At 42.4% G+C, this 23,091-nt stretch overlaps 2 protein-coding genes across 2 annotated transcripts; one reads left to right on the forward strand and one right to left on the reverse strand.

The window, feature by feature from the left end:
- Nucleotides 1–347: 347 nt before the first annotated feature.
- LOC124118040 (ADP-ribosyl-[dinitrogen reductase] glycohydrolase-like) lies at nt 348–14,925 on the forward strand. Its single transcript, XM_048397164.1, has 9 exons — nt 348–651; nt 1,480–1,605; nt 2,064–2,213; nt 3,494–3,637; nt 4,535–4,686; nt 7,838–7,991; nt 10,203–10,361; nt 11,800–11,930; nt 14,832–14,925. The coding sequence occupies exons 1-9, from the start codon at nt 640–642 to the stop codon at nt 14,869–14,871; spliced, it is 1,068 nt and encodes a 355-aa protein (XP_048253121.1). The 5' UTR covers nt 348–639; the 3' UTR covers nt 14,872–14,925.
- A 146-nt stretch (nt 14,926–15,071) lies between these two features.
- On the reverse strand, nt 15,072–18,647 carry LOC124118042. The gene is made up of 2 exons (XM_046480091.2): nt 18,578–18,647; nt 15,072–16,064 (listed from the first exon to the last, which is right to left on the reverse strand). The coding sequence occupies exon 2, from the start codon at nt 15,999–16,001 to the stop codon at nt 15,072–15,074; it is 930 nt and encodes a 309-aa protein (XP_046336047.2). The 5' UTR covers nt 16,002–16,064; nt 18,578–18,647.
- Nucleotides 18,648–23,091: the final 4,444 nt, after the last annotated feature.

Here is a 23,091-nt window from a genome sequence, read left to right on the forward strand (position 1 = left end):
GAGTATGATATTAAAGATCAACTTCTCACGCAGTTGGACTGCGATCAACGTACAGCCACCGAGCCTAACTATCCGATCGATTTTATTCGACTCTTACAAGACCAATTCTAGCCCTCGTCCCCATATAGGAGCCATTTTGCTTTTTATGATAAGAACGCTACAATATTATAATTACGGGACGGTAAACACTCGCCACATGTTACAGAATTACACTGTTAGTCATACTGAAGTCGTACTTTAGTCCCTCATTTAAAATATGCAAAGTGAACAATCTGATAATATCTGCAAGCAGACAACTGCATCCATTTTCTAAAGGTTTGTCAGATACTCACTTGCAAGTTACCTCCCTTCCCATGGTTATTAATAGTACTTGCCCTATTCGATATATTCATGTAAGACTTGTTGCTGTTTAGAGGTGCAGAAACGGTCATATAGCAATATATAAAGAATAACTGTACAGGGAGGTTATCCACAGTTAACTGCTACCCAACATGCATCAAACGGCGTTAGAACTATCAAGCGCATCGCCTGGAAACAGCAGTTAATATGTATGAAGCAAGGGGAAACAAGCTCGGCCCGAAGAGAACCATCGCGCTTGTTCAGCGATGACGATCTAGGGCGTCCTGTCTATTGATAGCGATGGCCGAAGCGGTGAGTGTGTTTCTGCCATGTCGGTCTTCTTGCATGTCGCCTTGAGCAGATATTATTTGTTGCTAATGTAGATATTTAATTAATTTAGGAATGTGAAAATGCTTTTAAAAAGAGCAGACAAAGTCTACTATTATTTTCTGGTCTCTTTTATTGTGTTACAATCTCAATGGCACCGTGGTTTGTTTGGTTTGTTTGTTTGTTGTTTAACGCCGCACTCGGCAATATTCCAGCTATATGACGCCGGTCTGTAAATAATCGTGTCTTTACCAGACAATCCAGTGATCGATATCATAAGCATCGATCCACGCAGATATTATTTGTTACTAAGGTATATATTTAATTAATAAATTAAATAATAGTAATAATAATACTTATTATTAATATTATCGTTTATTTCCTTTTCACGAATTTGATATATGATTAATTTGAACAGGAACGTAAATAAGCTTTTTAAAAGAGGGACTTTATAAATTGATCTAAATTTAGGGTCACCCATGTGGATATTTGTAAATGAAACTTGCTTAACACTTTTTCGAATTAAATGTACTTGGTCTAGGAACTTCGAAATGTTTCTTTGAGCTTATCGTATCGACATTAAACATATTGCGTGGATCGGCTGACATTAAGAAAAATAAGGTTATCGGGGGAAGTTACTTCTCTCCCCCCCCCCCCCCCCTCCCCCTCCCCCGACATATAAATCATATATGTTTTAATTGAAGCTTTAGATGTGTAGACATAATTCATCATGGTCAAACTGACTGCCTTCCAACCCATATTTCATATTTTGTGAAATACGATACTGTTTGTAACAAAATACTTTTCGTTTAGGCCTCAACCCCAGGGGCTGAATCAGGCTACCCCCGGGATCAGATTCTGGCGACTCTTTACGGTCAGGCTGTGGGGGATGCTATTGGCTTGCTCACTGAGTTCCTTACCAAGGAGGAGGCTAAGGAGGTACAAATATAAAGTATTCAAATATATTTTTCAAACTTCACTGAATATTTCAACTTAACGAGAACGCAAACAGCGTACGTGCTATTGGTAACGTTTATTTTAGTGTCTACCACAAATAAGGCGCCCCGGTTCGCCCCGATTATGTTTCTAGGTTTGTCAGCACCATACCCGTGCTCGTGGGTTTCACCGAAGTGGTAAACGTTTGAGACCTGCATCACCTCGGGCTTTCCTTCCACATTAAGCCGACACGCCGTGATATAACTGGAATACTGTTAAAAGCGGCGTAAAACCCAACTCACTCACTCACTCTTCCACAAATATGACTACAATCTTCATTTATTCGCATTTGATGTTTAGCACTTGAGACGCAGTTTTTGAACTTAAGTTTGTTTCGAGAAATCGGGGCCTGGTTGCTCAACTGTCTGTTTTCCTTTAACCCATACACTTGTTGATTCCAGGAATACGGTGAAGTTAGAAAACAGCTTGAATTAGAACACAAGCATCTATGGCCTGATGTACACAGAACACGGTGGGAGGAGGGCGACTGGACGGATGACACGGACCAGATGATACTCATTCTACAGAGTCTTATAGATAACGATGGACAGGTACTGCCTCTTAAGGATAAGAGTAGTCCAGCTCGGTGTAACAGATATACATGAAAGCCAAATGTATGGTGTAGTGAGTTATCTCCCTTTATATGACGGACGCTTTGTATCTGGGAAGCGTGCGGCCTTTTGCATTTAAGCGGGGTATAAGGGATTTATTCTGCCTCACAGATATCCACTTTCAACCTGCATTGCTTGTGGCGGGGTATAAGACATATATTCCCCCGCTGAGAAATTGATTTCCCTCCAAGGTCATGTTTTGTTTGTTTGTTTGTTTGTTGTTTAACGCCGCACTCAGCAATATTCCAGCTATATGACTGTGGTCTGTAAGTTATCGAGTCTGGAGCAGACAATCCAGTGATTATTATCATGAGCATCGATCCGCAAAATTGGGATTGATGACATGCATCAACCAAGTCAGCGAGCCTGACCACCCGCCTTTTACGACAAGCATAGTCGCCTTTTACGGCAAGCATGGGTTGCTGAAGACATATATACCCCGGATTTTCACGAGTTCCAAGGTCACGTGGTGCAATCAGATTTCATTAATCTGACAAGGAGTAAAAAAATTCTTTATCAAGATCACGTGGACCAATCAAATCTCATTATTCTGACATGGAGGTATGATAATATGTATATGGCGATGGACAAATGAGACAATCTCCATTTAATTAAGGGTCCAGGCGACTGTGCAGAGTTGCGTCCATTAGGTGTGCCAGGATCCTATGACCATTGGTTCGTGATTATGTTTACGGATTGTTCAGCACCGCAGCCGTACTTGTGGTGTTCACTAAAGAAATAAAGCTCTTTTCGACCTTTACTCCCAAGTTAGCTGACATGCCTCTTTGTTACTGAAATACTGCTCAAAACGGAATCAAACCGATTGTCAACTTTCTCATTCGACTGATTCTGCAATTTCTATTCAGTAATCTATTATTCCTGGCAGGGGACACGGGTGGCCCAGTTGCGTCACTTGGGCACGCCAGAAACCTATGATTGTGGGTTCGAATCCAGGTTCGCCCCGATTATGTTTCTAGATTTGTCAGCCCCATACCCGTGCTCGTGGGTTCCACCGAAGTGGTAAACGTCTGAGACCTGCATCACATCGGGCTTTCCTCCCACATTAAACTGACACGCCGTGATATAACTGGAATACTGTTAAAAGCAGCGTTAAACACAACTCACTATTATTCCTGGCTGCGGCAAACGGCAACACACACCCACATTCGCCCACACTTCATTGTACAGTAAACAATATTATGCTACATTACCTGTTACAGGTTAAACCCGAGGATTTTGCAGAAAGGTTGAAGTTTTGGTCTCGAAATGGCTTTCCTGAACTTGGCGATCGCGTCGGCATGGGAATCGGTACTACAACAGCAAAGGTTATTGCCAACCCCGAATTTGTCACACAGCCACACAAGGTAAATTAAGGTGATTAAGGTGTCTTCCATCTTGAATTATGGGATCATCAGAATAGATTTTCAACTAATTGGTCACCTTCCAACACAAGAAACGTGTCATATATTCGAATGTGATCTTGCCATTGCACCCTTCTCAATATGAAAACTGCCGAGGGTGTGTAATGATCGAAATTACGCACACACCAGGGCCCACTTGCACAAAGCGATCTTAGCACTAAGACTATTTTAAGCCTATGTTAAAGTATGGGAGTTAAGATCATCTTAGCGCTAAGATCGCTTTGTGCAAGTGGGTCCTGGTCATGTTCCAAGTAGTGTGCACGGACCTTTTGAAAAAGTAAATGAGTTCGATATCACAATGTAACATACGAGCTACGAGGAATCACGGACTCCGTGTCCTGAGTGAAATTAATGACGTTTATAGTCCCGGGCCTTGGTTCGATCCGAAACTCGTAAATCTTTCAAATGAATCTACGCGAGAAACCTCTCAAATAAAAACACTGTAGGTTTATCTCCTAAGTACACGTCATATTTTCGATGTAAAGAGGATTGTGTCGTAGTGTCATTACTTTAAACTCTGGTCAAGGACATAGCAGAGACCACATATGGTCACTGGACATTGTAATCGCGTGGCTGGTTGTAGGTCTTTGTATGAATGAATGAATGAATGAATGAATGAATGAATGAATGAATGAATGAATGAATGAATGAATGAATGAATGAATGAATGAATGAATGAATGAATGAATGAATGAATGAATGAAAACTTCTCAGCCAATCAAATTACTTAATTTATTATTCAGCACATTGCTAGAAAATAATAATTACTAATAAATTACCAAATGTTTATTACACCTACCCCGCTCCCTTCTGGGTAACAATACTGGTTATTTCGTACAGGCTGCGCGCGAATGGTGGGAAAGTGGGAAAATGGCGGCATCAAACGGAGCTGTGATGAGAACCTCTATTCTGGGCGTTCAGCAGTTTTGGGATACGGAGGCTGTGGCTCACAATGCCCTGGATATATGCAGAACTACGCACTACGACCCCAGGTAATCGTAGCTCTACATAATGTAAATGCATATTCTCTTAAGGCCATGAGTTTGAACTATTTAAAAAAAAAACATCTTGCAAAACTGTATTATTTGTGACAGCATATTATTTTTACAAGCAATTTCTTTAACAATATATATTTTTCGATAAAGTCCCAGTCCCATATTTAATCATATAAAACCAAATGGCCCAAACACCGTTATGCCAGGTAAATTAAATAAATATTGAACAACACAATATTGTACAATTTGTCAACATACCCAAATTTATTGTTTGACAAAAACATCGTCAAATCATAGAATTAAAAGACTTCATCACATACTGTCTGTTATAATGTCGCTGCTTCCTGTCAGTACTGAGCAGAGATCCAGAAGCTCTTGAAGCACTGGCTTCAATACATCTTCCCGAGACAAGGGAGTTAACTGACTTTAAAAGCCCAGTTTCCGAGACTTGCCTCGGGGAGATGGCTTTAAAGGGGAAGTGTACACGCCAAAATCACTTTTTATCTTTTTCTAAACAAAACGCAATTTTAGAATCAATTAGTATCTGTGTTTGAAAATACACACTCATTTTTTTCACAGTGAAAGTAGGAAGCTCACAATAGTGTGAAAATGATATGCCGTTATGAAGCCTTCGTTTTTCGAGCTAATCAGGCCTGAGTTATCCCCCTTAGATTATGACGTAGTTGGTGCCAATTCAACTGGGTCCCTGTCTATTCTCAACGCAAAAGATATCAAGTACCAGTTTGCGGTAAAACAACATGGCCTACGACACACTCCGGCGCAGTGGTGACTCAGCATAACACTAGACTGGCTGGCATCTGAGACGCTAGAATCACACACCTGTACCTACACCACGTGAAGCGGCTCTAACAAAGCATGATGACGTCATAATGTTTATCAATTGGCACCAATGACGTCATATTGCAAGGGGCATAAGCCATGGTGTTTTTGTTGTGGAAATAGAACACTTGGTAAATGTGAAAAATATAAATCGTTTTAATGCGAAAAATATGTTAATTAGTTGTGATATTTTTATATTTTTGTCTATGACACTTCTAGGTTAACACTTTTAATGTGGAAAAAGGAACAAGAAAAATAGGTTCATTTCCGTGTGAACTTGCCCTTTATTATTGACAAATTTTAGATGTATTTCTGAAATATTTTATTCTCGAGTTCCATTATTTTTGTCTGTAGAGGATTAAAGAAGAACACGATATTAAAACACTTTCAAAGGAAACGATCGAGCTATACTCAAAGCCTCAAAGTGACACGAGACCCCCTCACTGAAGATATTTCAGATATTTGAACTATCAAATCGGACAGTGTAGTAAAATCCAGTGATGCTATAAATAGCAAAATAACGAAGCTCGTTCTTTGGCTTCGGTATCTACCGTAAGCCCATTTATCTGGACGGTACCGCCCAAGTAAAAGAGACTGTAGTCAGAGCTCCAGATAAGCTTTTGGTGTTGTGGGTATTTTACCCATGCATTTTAAAATCATTGGGTATCAGTAATTCTATCTGCGTATTCAAATTTCTGTTACCCACTAGTTTTTACACATGTGGGTATTTAAGTTAAATATTTAAAAACACTATTCATCTAGTCCCTGCAAACTGGGGTCGTGTGGGTTCGAGAGCTTTATAGGACTAAAAAATACCACGATACTTCCATACGAAAGTGTGATGGCAAATGATCATGATGTAACTGTCATCGTGGAGTTTGGCAAGGTTGACGGAATGCCCGTTTATAATTTCAAAATAAGTTGCTGATTTGCTAATATTTTTTCACAATATTTTGATTATACGCACAAATTTTATAGCGTATCTGTACTGTTTGTTGCGTATTTGATGGATTATATTTTACTGCGTATTTTTGCATTTCTGATGCGTATTTCACGCAGATACGCAGCTTATCTGGAGCTCTGCTGTTGACGGTTGACAATGATCATCCTTTTGGCGCATTCAGTTATCAGGCGACGTTACCATCAGCGAGGCACTTGCTCAGTACGCTATAAGTTGTAGCAGGATCACGAGGGGTACATGGGGTTTTATGTGTTCCGCGTTTGGTTTTTAAAACCTAACGAGGGATGCATAACCCGAGTAAGGTGAGGTGAAATTGGGTTTAACGTCGCGTCCAAGATTATTGCACTTATATAGCGACGTGCATGCACGTGTATGTGTGTGTGTGGCTGCTTGTACTTGTCCGGACTGATGCCGATTTATAGTGCTAGCTCACTGAGATACCATGCCGCAGTTTAACATGAATACCCCACTCAGACACAGTATACTGACTCCGAACCGACCAGTCCTTGTTTTAGCCCCTTAATGCCGAGCGCCAGACAGGGTAACAACAAGTACCATCTTTTAACGTCTTTTTGTATGACGCGGCCCGGGATCGAACCCTGGACCTTCCGCTCTCCGGGCGGACGCTCTACCACAAGACCACGGAGGCGGTCCATAACCCGAGTGATCCTGCTGCAACGCATCTTATCTTTTAATATGACATTGTAGTTTTAATATGTTCAAATACAGCTGTTCCATTGAGCTGAGGTTAACTTGTGCTGTCACGCGACTTTAATTGACCCGAAGCGAGGTTTAATGGGAAATTTATGTAGTTTATCAAGATCACGTGGACCAATCAGATCTCATCATTCTGACATAGAGGTATGATAAATTGTATTGTACGATGTCTGGCGTACACTTCTCTATATAGCTAGATCGCCTCCGTGGTCTAGTGGTAGAGCGTCCACCCGGAGAGCGGAAGGTCCGGGGTTCGATCCCCGGCCGCGTCATACCAAAAGACGTTAAAAGATGGTACTTGTTGTTACCCTGTCTGGCGCTTGGCATTAAGGGGCTAAACCAAGGACTGGTCGGCTCGGAGTCAGTATACTGTGTCTGAGTGGGGTATTCATGTTTAACTGCGGTATGGTATCTCAGTGAGCTAGCACTATAAATCGGCATCAGTCCGGACTAGTACAAGCAGCCACACAAACACACACGTGTACATGCACGTCGCTATATAAGTGCAATAATCTTGGACGCGACGTTAAACCCCATTTCACCTCACCTCACCTCTATATAGCTGTTATAGTGACTTAAGTGATGTCATGTAAAATATTAACTGAATCTGTCTTCTTTCTGTTGTTTCAGGTGTCAGGCATCGACAGTTGCTGTGTCGGTGGCAATAAGTCTGATGTTGAAGAGAGCGCCACAACACATGAAGCGCAGCGGGAAATACAGGGTGAATGTAATCATACAGGACAGCTTTCACATGGCCGCTGCGTGCCTTCAAACACAGGAAGAGGTAGGCATCCATTGGCAACTTGTCAATAAGTGAGATTGTTGCGGCTTTGACAGTATCTCAGCTTCATCAGGAGGTGTCAGTTTCACGTGGGAGGACTGTCCCATCCTCTATATCTCCAGGGCTAGGATTTCGGTAAACCAACCCCAACCCCGTGGTTCCAGCAATCTTAAATTCACTGCCCTTAATTTTCATTAACATTTAACCGACCAATCATACGTCGAGATAAAGAAATGGACAAGGGAGGTAACTCGTATTGCCTAAATTCGTTTTAAGGGAATACGAGTTACTTCCCTTAGCCAGTTTGAATTGACCTGCAGATATCTTCCCCATCACAACGATTTTTGAGGGTTTTCTTTTGCGTGTCAATCAGTTTTTCAACTTTGAATTTCTCGCAAACACTATCAGTTGGACAGGTCGCAATGTTGTTATATGGCCAACCCAACATTGAGGCTAATTTGTAACTGCATTAGGGGGCGGTCGGGTAGCCTAGTGGTTAAAGCGTTAGCTCGTCACGCCGAAGACCCGGGTTCGATTCCCGACATGGGTACAATGTGTGAAGCCCATCTCTGGTGTCCCCCGCCGTGATATTGCTGGAATATTGCTAAAAGCGGCGTAAAACCTCACTCACTGTAACTGCATTCTTATTGGTACTTTAGACCTAGTACCGTAGCCAATCAAATGGCTAAAGGACTGTCGGACGGGTATGGTGCTGGATGATCCAGCCGTCACAATCAGGACACCCGGCTGGGATTCCAGATTAGAATGGGTCACCAGCAACCAATGCTTGTTATAGGCGATGACTGAATTAATCGGATGGTCAAGCTGTGTGACGTATTGTCGCTTGCGTGTCAACGTACCCCGACGGCTTATCATACCAATCACCGGTTTGTCTGGTCAGCGCCGTATTGCGCGAATATTGCTGTGTGAGGCGTTAAAAACGTTTCAGCATAATCAGGACGAGTATGGGACATCGAACCCTCACCGTTATTGTATTCTGTCGGATAAAATGCTAAAGTCCATTGAATTTGCAGAAAGCTGACGCCGCTTCTATTAGTTCTGAGGATGTTTGAGCTATTTATAAACTAGGCTTTGATGTAGGCTAGTGGACAAAAACGATGAACGAATATATTTTCCTGTTTACAAATTCTCAACTGATTACCAACTCGAATATTGATTCATTGATTTAATGCAATATTTCAATTTATATCATCATACCGGCTTGACCTAAGCCTAAAATGTATCTGGAATATCAGGTATAATCCGACCTTATCCAAACATTATCAGCAACAACGAATGTGAAGTTGGGGGGATTTCCTGAACTGGTGCCTTTTGATAGTTTGGGTTTTCCATGGCAACGAGTTTGATTTAGACTGAAAATGGCGGTAGTCTTCGTTTCCGGAGCAGATCTTGAAAAACGTCCCATATTTCTTCACCAAACTTGGCCCATAGATAGGTCTAGTGGTGAACCGGTGCCTTTTGATAGTTTGGGATTTAAAAAAATATTTTTTTTCGAGTTTCCATTGCAACGACTTTGATTGAGACTGAAAATGGCGGTAGTCCTCGTTTCCGGAGCAGATCTTGAAAACCGTACCATATTTCTTCACCATACTTGGCACATAATGTCATCTCGCAGTAATGAATACATTTCCTTTCTTGTTTGTAAGTTCTGCATTGCTTAGTGTGTATGTTCCTCCTCCAAAAGTGTCATGGAAACGGTTGTTGCATTCACTGACTAACTTCCTGCAGAAACACAACTCATTACAAATACAACAGTGTAACTGATCTTAAACCTACTCAACTGTATAATCACTGCCTCCTATCCTGTATATATTCTTGTCAACCATACTCTGTACTTCACTTGCTTGATAACGGTGTTAGAACCTACACCGAAACCATCGATCCTAATTGTAATATAGAAGTTGTTCGTCCATATGTCTCATCCTTACTCATTACAAATACAGTTACATATTCTATCATAAACTGCAGATGGCAAAACAACACCAGTAACAACTTTTTTTAGTGCTGCAATTAACAAAAAGGCCCAGAGAACATTGTTCACAGGAGCTAATGCATTGCACACAACCGGACATGTCATATTGGCGGGGGATATGAGTATTTCATGCTTGTTTTACTTTAAATATAAAAAAATATGAGAAATAAAATTGAGATGGCCTTAGAAGCACACTTGTATTTACTTTTGACTTGGTCCAGAAAAAGGAACTGAAGTCATTCCTGGAGATGAAGAACATCCGGGACCTGAGGTTGTCGGAGTCCGGCAAGATCGGCTACACCTACAAGTGTCTGGGTGCAGGCTTCTGGGCTCTCAAACAGAAGGACTTCAGGAAGGCACTGCAGAAAATCGTCATGGAGGTGAGACGTTACTACTGGTCATACTATGAGATTAATCTAATTGCGTCTTTGAAATTTGCCGTGGGTGATTATATTCTCATGTATATCATTTGCATTACTGACACAGCATGTTGTATTGAAAGTGGGGTTCTTTGAGGGTGAGACAGATTCTGATACTCATGGGTTTGTTTATGTAGTTACACGCCTATAATTTCGAACATTATTCCATGTTTATCGCATAGTCTTCTCTTGGGTACATCTCTAAAACACTAGGGGGCACGGGCTGCCCAGTCGTCTAAGGCGCCGCGATTCGCTGTGCAGAGTTGCGTCCCTTGGGCATGCCAGAAACCTATGATTGTGGGTTCGAATCCTGGTTCGCCCCAATTATGTTTCTAGGTTTGTCAGCACCATACCCGTGCTCGTGGGTTTCACCGAAGTGGTAAACGTCTGAGACCTGCATCACTTCGAGCTTTCCTCCCACATTAAGCTGACACGCCGCGATATAACTGAAATACTGTTAAAAGCGGCGTTAAACCCAACTCACTCACTCACTCTAAAACACTAAACTAAATGCATAGTCCAATCAAACGAACGAGACACGGTTCGTAAACAACATGGATTTCAACGTGCAGATATTGATCGACTGATCGATGTATTTTCAAAACATGTGTTCCGTCAACTGGGTGTCGCAGATATTTTGCAAATCTTTTCCTGTTTTTAATCAAGATGTTCAGGTGATTTGATGCGCTTTGCGGGTTAAGTCCCGTTTTATTACACATAAAGTTCTTAATTATCGATCAGATTGAGACCGCCTCCGTTGTCTTGTGGTAGAGCGTCCGCCCGGAGAGCGGAAGGTCAAGGGTTCGATCCCGGGCCGCGTCATACAAAAACAAGTAAAAGATTGTACTTGTTGTTACCCTGTCTGGCGCTCGGCATTAAGGGGCTAAACCAAGGACTGGTCGGCTCGGAGTCAGTATACTGTGTCTGAGTGGGGTATTAATGTTAAACTGCGGCATGGTATCTCAGTGAGCTAGCACTATAAATCGGCATCAGTCCGGACTAGTACAAGCAGCCATACACACACACACATACACGTGCATGCACGTCGCTATATAAGTGCAATAATCTTGGACGCGACGTTAAACCCAATTTCACCTCACCTCACCTCGATCAGATTGTCTCGACTGGGCACTGCCATTTTATTTGAAGCAAATACAAGTGATGTGAAAGATGGAATCTGATTGGTCAATATGAGGGAAATAGACGGACATTACTCGTAATAGCCACTGGTGGCGCTACGATCGAGCTTGGAAATTCCAGCCTTGTTCGGCAAGGGTTGAAACTGGACTTTTAGTTAGTTAACTCCCTTGCCTCGGGAAGATGAACATACCTAACATGTTAAACGTTGACCTGACGATCTGCTCGTAGCACATACAGACGCTTTATGTATTATTGCCAGGGTGGTGATGCGGACACAAATGGCGCTGTGGCGGGAGCTCTTCTGGGATGTAAACTAGGAATGTCTGCACTTCCGGCATCATGGGTGGCGAATCTCAAACACAAAGCATGGCTGGACGAGAAGATTGAAAAGTAAGATTTTCACCATGGGATATGTTTGACGCAAAGGTACAGTCCGTTTGACTCCAAATGAGAACGATGAATTGCAAAATAACTCGAAATCCAGGAAAGTGTATGAAACATCAATACGGTACTTGACCATGAATACCCTGTACCCAACAAAATCTGAATTTTGTTTATTTTAAGACCCATGACGGATGAAGTTCTTTAAGATACTATCATGTAATTTTGTATAGAAATGTGTACATGACACGTAGGGGGACAAACCGTGGAAGGCACAGCGCAAGCACGGTCTGCACGTGCTACACAGTGACCGTGTTCATTCAATGTCAAGATGCGCTGCTCAGCAGATGTTAAACAGTTGATTGTGTATGATTTCTTTAGAAGTGAAGCAGAAAGAGCAAAGTCTTTTTATGCAATTAATAAATTCTTGAAACGAGCTTCAAAAGCTCTTGGTATGTCCCCTCAGAAACTTAAAAATGTTGTTAGTCGACGAGATACAAATAGTCGGGCCAAGGAGGTAGGGAACATGTCAAAACCACGCAAGGTTGATAAATTAGACAGTTTTCAGAGGGATCAAGTCAGACGTGCAATTGTTAAACTACACCTAGAAAATAAGTACCTGTCCCTAAGAATTTTGAAGAAACACCTTGAAACTGACCATGATTTACGTGTTACAAAGTACAAACTATGGCAGCTGTTGCATACATTTGGTTACAAATACAAAAAGATAACTGGAGAAAATAGGGCTGTGTTGTGTGAACGGTCTGACATTGTTCGTTTCCGAAATCATTACCTTCGTACCATCAAGCAGAAACGTGAAGACGGATATGAGCCCGTCTTCTTAGATGAGACATGGGTAAATGCGTCACACACAGCCAACAGTCAGTGGGTACCCAGTGGTGACTGTAAGGAGTCTGGTAGAAAGTTACCAATGGGAAAGGGTGAAAGACTCATAGTTATCCATGCTGGTTCTGCTAGTCAGGGTTTACTCCCAGACTGTGACCTCGTCTTTAGAGCCAAGGCCAAAGACAACAGGGACTACCACACAGAAATGAACGGCAATGTATTTCTGGAGTGGGTGAAAGATAAATTAGTCCCTGCTTTGCCTACCAAGTCTCTCATTGTCATGGACAATGCACCGTATCATAGTGTGCAGGATCCAGAAAGCAAGACTCCAACCTCTAATAACCGTAAAGGAGACATGGTTACTTGGCTGCAACGGAGGAACATTACCTTTCCTTCTCGAGCGACGAAACCACAGCTCTATGAAATCATCAAAACTATGAAACCTGACCCCGTGTATAAAGTTGACAGTTACATCAAGGGTCAGGGTCACGCTGTCTTACGACTGCCACCTTATCACTGCGACCTGAATCCAATCGAGTTGGTATGGGGCATCGTCAAGGGTGACGTTTGACGATCGAACACAACGTTCAAGACGTTGACGTTGAACAACTCGTAATGGAATCCCTTGGTCGGGTAACAGTAGAAACATGGAGGCGTTGTGTGGCCACAGTCGTTGACGAGATAGAGCCACGTTATTGGTCCCGAGATGGACTACGGCCAGCAACAGTCCAACCTATAATAGTGGCAGTCGGTTCAGGCACCAGCAGTTCCGACGACGAGATCTATGGCATGAGCGAGTCAGATTGCGACTGAAATGATCATGAGACGGCCCCTCTAACGCTCTGTCATTTCCCCAACCACAGAACGTGCAGTGCATGCGTGCTTGCGCTGTGCCTTCCACGGTTTGTACCCCCTACGTGTCATGTACACATTTCTATACAAAATTACATGATAGTTTCTTAAAGAACTTCATCCGTCGTGGGCCTTAAAATAAAAAAAATCAGATTTTTTGGGTACAGGGTATTCATGGTCAAGTACCGTATTGATGTTTCATACACTTTTCTGGATTTCGAGTTATTTTGCAATTCATCGTTCTCATTTGGAGTCAAACGGACTGTAGTTCCGGTGTTTGTTTGCTTCTTCCCCCCCCCCCCCCCCCCCCCCCCCACACACACACACACACACACTCACTCAGCAAAAGTTCAGTCAAAGGACGGCGGCCTGTAAATAATCGAGTCTGGACCAGACAATCCTGTGACCGATATCGTGAGGAACGATCAATGCTGTTGGTGTACGATAACAGGCATTTAGCCAGGCCACGGAGACAGATTTGGGAACATTTATGACCCGGAACCCGATCCGGGGAGCTCTGATGGTTTGGCTTTAACCAAGGAAAAGTGAGTTCGGCTTTTGGCAAGGGTCCATGCTTGCTGTCCCGCGTATACTGGTTATTACGTCTCCTAAGAGGTGACAACGTGGATCGGTTGGTCAGGCTCAGTGACTTGGTAGATTGCATAACATCGTTACCCTACGGCGTGGGACGATGCCCATGATATCAACAAGCGGGTTGTCTTTCCCAGACCCGTTTATTCACAGGTCGCCGTCATATATTTGTCTGTGGCGTAAAACAACTTTCACTCACTATCCTGACCCGTGAAGATCCGGGTCAGAATAAAACAACATTCACTCACTTTCCTGACACGTGAAGATCCGGGTCAGAATAGCTCTTCAGCACGCCACGTTTGCCGTAAGAGGCGACTATGCTTGACGTAAGAGACAGTTAACGGAATCGGGTGGTCAGGCTCGCTGACTTTGTTGATGCATGTCATCATATCCCAAATGCGTGGATCGATGCTCATGATACCAATCACTGGATTGTCTGGTCCAGACTCGATTATTTACAGACCGCCGTCATATAGCTGGAATATTGCTCAGTGCGGCTTTAAACATCAAACAAACACACTTACTATCCTTTAACGTGTACTGGCTTTTTTTGAAAGAAGGATGGTAGGAGATACTCTTAACATAAGAATGAAATACACCATATACATTTTTATGTTACAGGTATTTCGTCCTGGGCGAGAAAATGATGGTAAAAAAATAAATACAACCAGAAAGACTGTGAATCTTTACTCAGGAATAAAAATTATCGAACTGATGCTTTGGAGTTTTGCTAAATCTGTTGTAAAAGACTAGTTTTGTATATCCAGTGACTTGCACGAAAACACAGTGTTCATGGATACTGGGCGATGTCATCTTTGAAATGTCAACGTGGTTACAATGTATCCTCAACTGAAAGTTACTTTATATCATTGAAAACACTTTCATGGTGGTCACGTCTCCAAATTTGCTGCAACAGTTCGCTTTAAACGGCGCCTTTCTTGATACAGATGGAAATAATATTCTCTTCCTATTTTCATAATCCACAGCTTCTTTTAGCTCTTTCTTCATCAGTTTCTTCAGAGCATATATATTCTTGCAATCTCCTGGTAAAACCGATCTCTTGGAGGCCCGAGTTTCGACGTTTGGACCCACTGCAACATCCTTTTGAACCGATTCCTCTTTCGATCTTTGCATAAGAGTCTTCCACCTCACAATACCCTTGACGCTAGCTAAGGTCTGAGACCAGTTTTGATCAGCTGTTTCAGAGCGTATCTTCTCTGGAACCAGAAGTCCATTCTCCTTCGACAGTAACCTCCGAAAACCTGTACCAGTTTGTGGTAGATGTCCTGGATAGCATCCCGCCTTAGCCTTGTACAGAGTTAGGCTGGGGAAGAGATCATACGAGTAATGGTACCCATCTTTCTTGGTTTCATCAGCGTGGGTATCTTGTTTGGCTGTATCTAAATGAGGCTGGAGCATCTTCTTCCACTTATTGTCCCTAGAAGGTTTACAAGTTGACACATTGTTCGACTCCTTCATAGGACTAGAGACTTGTCTGTTTTCTTTCAGCTTCTCATGTTGTTGGAAGTTATAGATATCGGACACCTTCTTGAAGGCGATCAGTTTATTGTATTCACGTTGGAGGGTCTTGACATTCTTGGAATGCTCGGATGTTTCTATCCTTTGGTCAAAGGTGATTTTGTCCAGGTGCCTCTTGCAGGTTAGGTCTTCCTTTTCGTTCTTCATCTTTAGAGCCCACAAAGACCGTGAACTCATACGCATTGCAGCATTGAAGTGAGATTCCCAAGAATACCATCCCCTATATGGATCTGACACTAGTTTTCGTGGCATCGTCTCTTGTCAATGAGTTCACGTCAGGGATTACGGTAAAATGGCCTGTACAGCTGTTGTCCTCTAAACAGAAATGCAAACTTTTGATAATTGTACCTGATTGGACTCGACTAAAAAGTATTTGAAAAAGAATGTGTACATTACTTAGAAAGTGTAATCCCAAATATAACAAACGTTACATTTTAACACTTTCTAAAAGGTATTGTCTGATCAATACTTATTACTTATTACAGAAAAAAACTGCTAATTTGGTTATGAATTGATTAAAACCAGACAATTAATTGAATGATCAATAGTTATCCCTTTGATAATGAAATTGTTATGTGAACCTAGTTAGACGTGTGTTATCTTTGTGTTAAGTGATCTTCATCAAACAATGTCTTCCGATGGTTATAGTGAGTGAGTGACTGAGTTGGGTTTAACGCCGTTTTTAACATTATTCCAGTTAGATCACGGCGTGTCAGCTTAATGTGGGAGGAAAGCCCGAAGTGATGCAGGTCTCAGACGTTTACCTCTTCGGTGAAACCCACGAGCACGGGTATGGTGCTGACAAACCTAGAAACAATCGGGGCGAACCGGGATTCGAACACACATAGGTTTTTGTCGTGCCCAAGGGACGCAACTCTGCACAGCGATTCGCGGCGCCTTAGACGACTGGGCAATACGCCACCCGGATGGTTATAACTAGGGGCACGCATGTTATTGTGATCTGATGCGCCGCAGTTCGCTGTTCAAAATTGCGTCTTGGGCGTGGCAGAAACCTGTGATTGAGGGTTCGAATCCCGGTTTCGCCCTGTCTTTGTCCTAAATTGGTCTGCATCTTACCTGTGCTCTTGGTTTCAAACAAAGTGTGAAACTTTTAAGTCCTGAAACACCTCAAGTTTACTTCCCTCGTCAAGCTGACATGTCTTCATATAACTGACCACTGTTGAAAGCAGTGTTGTTTCAAACTCACTCATTACCACAACCAGATGATAGTATCGGTGGATGGTACCTTCTCTTTCAAGTGAAACAAACAAAAGGCTTCCAAAGGTATATTATCATCTCGTAAACACATTCCATCGGTATATCGTACACGAACCACAACAGATACAGCATAGAGATGTTTCTCCACTGAATCATATAATTCCATACCCCACATCTCAGGTCCATGTAGTAAAATTATATATATTATCTGGCGCTAGATAAATCTGAAAATTAATAAACACTACAGGCCGGTACATGTTGGGTAGAACCTTAGTAGATTTGAAAATCATAGCCAACTGTGTTCATGAGCAAGAATATATATTTAAACTTAACATCTGTACCGGGTCGGTGGTTGTGTGTGTGTGTGTGTGAGAGTGAGAGAGAGAGAGAGAGTGTGTGTGTCTCTGTCCTTGTCGGGACTAATACCGGTTTTATAGAGCAAGTCCATGGAGTGAGTGAGTATGGTTTTACGCCGCTTTTAGCAATTTTCCAGCAATATAACGGCGGGGGACACCAGAAATGGGCTTCACACATTTTTCCCATGTCGGGAATCGAACCCGGGTCTTCGGCGTGACGAGCGAACGCTTTAACCACTAGGCTACCCGACCGCCCCTACTCCTGAGACGAAAATTGGCGCTTTTCTCAAACACTCCAGGTAGAACCATATCTTTTCCATTTGCTGACTTGGAAGTCCTTTTGCTGGAGAGGTGAAAAACACATTTTTCTTAAATATTAAGCGATTTTAGTGCATGGTGGCTCGTTGGAAGGCTCTTGAAATTCTAAGACGTCTGATACCAAGTCCGACACACCTATAAGGAGTCGTTAGGAAAATACAACTGTTTGAAGGTGTCCAAATTGACGTCAGAGGCCTCTGTTAGGGTGCTACGTCCAAGGAGATACCATGCCGCAGTTTAACATGGATACCCCACCTATGCACAGTATGCTGACCCAAGGCCTTGTTTCATCCAGTTAATGCCGAACGCCATGTACCATCGTTTAACGTCTTTTGGTATGACCGACCGTCCGCTGCCCGGGCAGACACTCTATCCACTACGCCACGGAGGCGGTCAGGGACAGCGTTTAAAACATACACAATTAATACTGTGTTCTGTGTTGCATTTTGTGAACCGTAAACATTGAGTCAACGAAGTCGAAACACCCATGTAGGTGTGTTTGTTTGTTGTTTAACGCCGCACTCAGCAATATTTCAGCTTTAAGACAGCTGTCTGTAAATAATCGAGTCTGGACCAGACAATCCAGTGATTGGCATCATGAGCATAGATCCACGCAATTGGGATCGATGACAAGCATCAACCAAGTCAGCAAGTCTGACCACCCGATCCCGTTAGTCGCCTTTTACGACAAGCATAGTCGCCTTTTACGGCAAGAATGGGTTGCTGAAGACCTATTCTACCCCGGATCTTCACCAGACGTTTTCACCATACGCATTATAATTGGACTAGTCCATCTTACGACAAGCATGGGTTGCTGAAGACCTGTTCGACCCCGGATCTTCAAGGGTCACCGATGTAGGTATATCATTTCATCAATACGTATATATTTTCCTGTAGGAAGTGTGTATATGTGGAAAGAAAATGTCAAATTTTTACCTCTGATTGTGTCGTTGTTTCCCCCGTGGTTTTGCGAATATGCTCAGATGTATTTGTAACACAAGGTACGAGGCTCCGACTTTGTCACGGGTGTTATATATCCATGCATTCTTCCGACGTCAACACAATAACCCCACATTATAAGCGGTCGTCGGTTAATGCCCCTTGGAAAAATATTAACATCGTTGACTGCAGGTGTATAACGGTGTTCTCTCTTCTTCTAACAATCGGATTATCAGTAATTTGGATGTATTATGAATATGTCGAAGGAAATGAAAACAAAATATGTTATCCCTAATACGCCGTGTAAATATTTAGGCAGGCTGGAGAGGAGAACCTAACCAGGCCGTACACCTACGGTCACCAGTTGCTATATCACCCTCGTAGTTTATATCACAAGCGGCTGATGAATTATTCAAGCTCCGCAGTAATTACACGTTTTTTAAAGCGAAACTGCAATCCTTAGCATATATTTATTTGTTGTTTAACGTCGCACTCAGCAATATTCCAGCTATATCACCGCGGTCTGTAAATAATCGAGTCTGGACCAGACAATCCAGTGATTAACATCATGAGCATCGATCCACGCAACTAGGATACGATGACAAGTCAGCGAGCCTGACCACTCGATCCCGTTAGTTGCCCCTTACGACAAGCATAGTCGTCTTTTACGGCAAGCATGGGTTGCTGAAGACCTATTCTACCCCGTATCTTCACGGGTCGCAATCCTTAGCAGAAAGGCTTACCGAGTGTACCGTATTCACGTATTGGAGGTAATAGATCTGTTTCTAGGTTTTCGTCATGCTTTCCTTGCATCAGATTGATATGCCGTGATGTAACTGAAAATACTGTTAAAAGCAAATCTAACATACTCACTCATTGTGAGCATCCGACTTGCCTGTCAGAAAAATGAGTGTATATTTTCAAACACTGATATTAACTAATTCTTAAATTGCGTTTTGTTTCAAATAAGAAAGAAAGTGAATTTTGTGTGTACACTTCCTCTTTATGTGTGTGCGCGTGTTTGTTGTTTAACCCACAGCAACATTCCTGCTTTATTCAGCAAAAGAAAATGAAATTAATTTTACTTTTGTATGTCCTTATTATTGTGATCTAAGAAGAAAGTTTATACCAGATCGCTATCTGTCAAATTATCCTGTACCTGCTTTTATTTCTCTCTTTTCTTCGAAAGATGATGCTGTCATATTAAAACTGGCTATGTATGTAAAAAATGCAATGTCCCTCAGAAACAAATTGTTAAACATGAGTATATATCCAAATATGTAAACTACTTATTTGTAACTCTGTTGTATATGGGCCGGAGGCCTTACATGCAATAAATATCTTTGACTTTGACTTGACTTTGACAAGCCAGTGATGCTGGAGACCTGTCATGACTCTAATCCGGAATCCCCATTTGAGATGCGTTGTTTTATAAATCCTAAGTAACTTACCTGTTTCTTGACCTGACCATCATAAAAGTGTACGTGGCCTTTGCAAGGTAATGTAGTAAAAAAGACAAAACAGACCAAAATCCAGATTGAAAGGAGAGCATGCCACGTTGTCAAGACAGTCGGCTGAACGCTACGATTGCTTATGAATCGTTTGGTCTCTGACATAAAAGGAAACTATATAAAGGTTATGGGGTTTGGTCATGCCACGCTGTCTTTAGTGCGTATACGTGCTGAACTTCTATAAAAGCAATTCATGAAACATTGTGTATTTGAGGTCAATAGTCCTATATTCTGAAGGTTGTATGTCAGAGTATACCAACTGATATATACCACTCAACTTTTGATAGGGATACTCAGACATGTCATTCAATTTATATATACACTTGGCATTATGAGAATCAATTTTGAGTGAGTGAGTGAGTTAGGTTTAACGCCGCTTTTAACAGTATTCCAGTTATATCGCGGCGTGTCAGCTTAATGTGGGAGGAAAGCCCGAAGTGATGCAGGTCTCAGATGTTTACAACTTCGGTGAAACCCACGATCACGGGTATGGTGCTGACAAACCTAGAAACATAATCGGGGCGAACCGGGATTCGAACCCACAATCATAGGTTTCTGGCGTGCCCGAGGGACGAAACTCTGCACAGCGAATCGCGGCGCCTTAGACGACTAGGCCACCCGTGTCCCCCGAATCAATTTTGTGTCTCATGGAAAGATAATATAAATATCCCCGTAAAAGTTGGAGTAATACACTAATTGATATCAACTATTCTCTGGTAAAATTCGAATCTTTTTTCACGTGTATTATTATAGAGATAGCCCACATGGGTACATCGCGTGAAGTACCCGTGAAGATACGGGGTAGAATAGGTTTTCAACAAATGCTTGTCGTAAAAGGCGACTAACGGGATCGGGTGGTCAGACTTGCTGACTTGGTTGATGCATGTCATCGATCCCAATTGCGTGGATCGATGCTCATGATGTCAATTACTGGATTGCCTGGTCCAGACTCGATTATTTACAGATCGCCGTGTTATATTGCTGAGTGCGGCGCTAAACAACAAACAAGCCAAACAAATCCGACATCATCAACAGACAGAATCATAAACAATGCGGATCTTCGTTCGAGTTCACTTTCATAGGATTTTGGCGTTTTGAAAACTCTTTGAATAGTGTCTGGAAATCTGCAATTGGCGAAAGTAGGTTTACGCTCTTTACAAGATCGCAAGAAAACGTTGTAAGCAGCACCAATGAACTGTCACATGTCTACAAAGCACATACATTAGACAAAATCAGTGTTTGTTTTTTACCGCCGCACTCGGCAATCCAGTGATTGATTTCATGAGCATCGATCTAAGCAATGGGGATACGAGCCAACGCGCCTAACCGCCAATGCCGTTAGCTGCTTCTTACTTACGACAAGCATGGGCTGTCGCTACTGAAGACCAATTCTAACCCGGATCTTCTGGTGGGTCTTGATCTGTGTAAAACGTAGAGAAAACATTGGAAGAGAAAATACCCAAACAAAACACCACAATATAATGTCATGAACCGTCACTGATGAAGTGACATTCGTCACCACTCGCCCCTTTCCGTAACCTGCAAGAAGACTCGTCCCCCTATCGATGAATGTTATGTGCGAAAATACGACAAACCAATCAGAATGCGCGTATGATTTCAAGTTCTTCGTCAAAGAATCCCTCAGAAATAATTTTTTTGATTTTACATATGTCTTGCATCTAAAAATATACCAAAGACACAGTTAAATGTGTTCAATCATACTGTATAATTCCGCACGTCCCGATGTGCTTTTAACTGCATCTGAAATATATATAATATATGGGGCAAATGTGTGAACCATTGCGCAACGAGTTGACAATTGTTTTAGGTATGCCCGTTTGCGCTAAGACGGAACCCGGTCGCAAAAATGGCTACGAGAGGGGCACGAGTCGCTATTCAGCTTGTCCCGGAATAACACGAGTTGGTCACGAATGATAAGTGACTGAATATTGTTAAAGGCTGCAGTCAACAGCAGTAATCTCACTTTATCATGGGGTCTTGTAAATCATTGTGACACAATCAGGCAAACCAGTGAGATATCATGAAACAAAGGTCCATTACACTGAGAAAACCCCGTCCGGGTTAGAACAGGTCTTCAGCAACCCATGCTTGCCGTAAAAGGCGGCTATGCTTGTCGTAAGGGGCGACTAGCGGGATCGGGTGGTCAGGCTCGCTGACTTGGTTGAAGCATGTCATCGATCCCAATTGCAATGGATCGATGCTCATGATGTCAATCACTGGGTTGTCTGATCCAGACTCGATTATTTACAGACCGCCGTCATATAGCTGGAATATTGCTGAGTGCGGCGTTAAACAAGAAACCATCCAACCAACCGTCGAGAAAAGAAAGTTGCTATGATCTATAGGATTTGATTACAAGGGAGTGTTTCACGTTTCAAAACCTTTCTTATCAAATCAGTTGGACGGTGGGGTATCCTAGTGGTAAAAGCGTTCGCTCGTCTCGCCGAAGACCCAGGTTCGAATCCCAAAATGGGTAAAACTCACTAGCAAATGAATATAAAATGAGTGGGTTCGGTTTAACACCGCTGTAACACAATTTTAAGATTATGACCACTTAGGACGCTCTAAAAGTGCTTAAAGAATTTAGCCAAGGATGTAAATGCGTGACGAGCGAACAGATTAACCATCAAGCTACCCCACCGCCCGTATTAAACTACCCCATGGGGATTCCGGGTAGAAATTTCCCCGAGGAATATCCTACTGGCCTTGTATAATTACAGTTCATCGTGATATGTATTGGAGAAAACACGCTTACGAGGTTTTGGTAGACAGAGCATGCCCTGGGGAGAGGGAAAAACCAAGGGGGCGAAGTTTGGCTTATCGACACCTCTGTAGCCTCGTGGTACACTCACTGGGCTACAGATATGAAGGTTGCGAGTTCGATCCTCGGGAATATAAAGAAAACATTTGTCATTTGATATTACATTTCATTACGTGTTACAATGTGAACGGAAGTTACATTAATAAAATACCCAGGAC

The sequence above is a fragment of the Haliotis rufescens genome, unplaced genomic scaffold, assembly GCF_023055435.1.
Source record: "Haliotis rufescens isolate VD_foot unplaced genomic scaffold, xgHalRufe1.0.p SCAF_16, whole genome shotgun sequence".
Lineage (NCBI taxonomy): Eukaryota > Metazoa > Mollusca > Gastropoda > Lepetellida > Haliotidae > Haliotis > Haliotis rufescens.

Bases quoted from the DNA above. Each gene is read 5' to 3' on its own strand.
- LOC124118040 (XM_048397164.1), top strand. The intron at 3,638-4,534 runs GTAAATTAAGGT...TATTTCGTACAG, and splicing joins TTGTCACACAGCCACACAAG to GCTGCGCGCGAATGGTGGGA. The intron at 11,931-14,831 runs GTAAGATTTTCA...TTTATGTTACAG, and splicing joins CTGGACGAGAAGATTGAAAA to GTATTTCGTCCTGGGCGAGA.
- LOC124118042 (XM_046480091.2), bottom strand. From the start codon at position 16,001: ATGCCACGAAAACTAGTGTCAGATCCATATAGGGGATGGTATTCTTGG.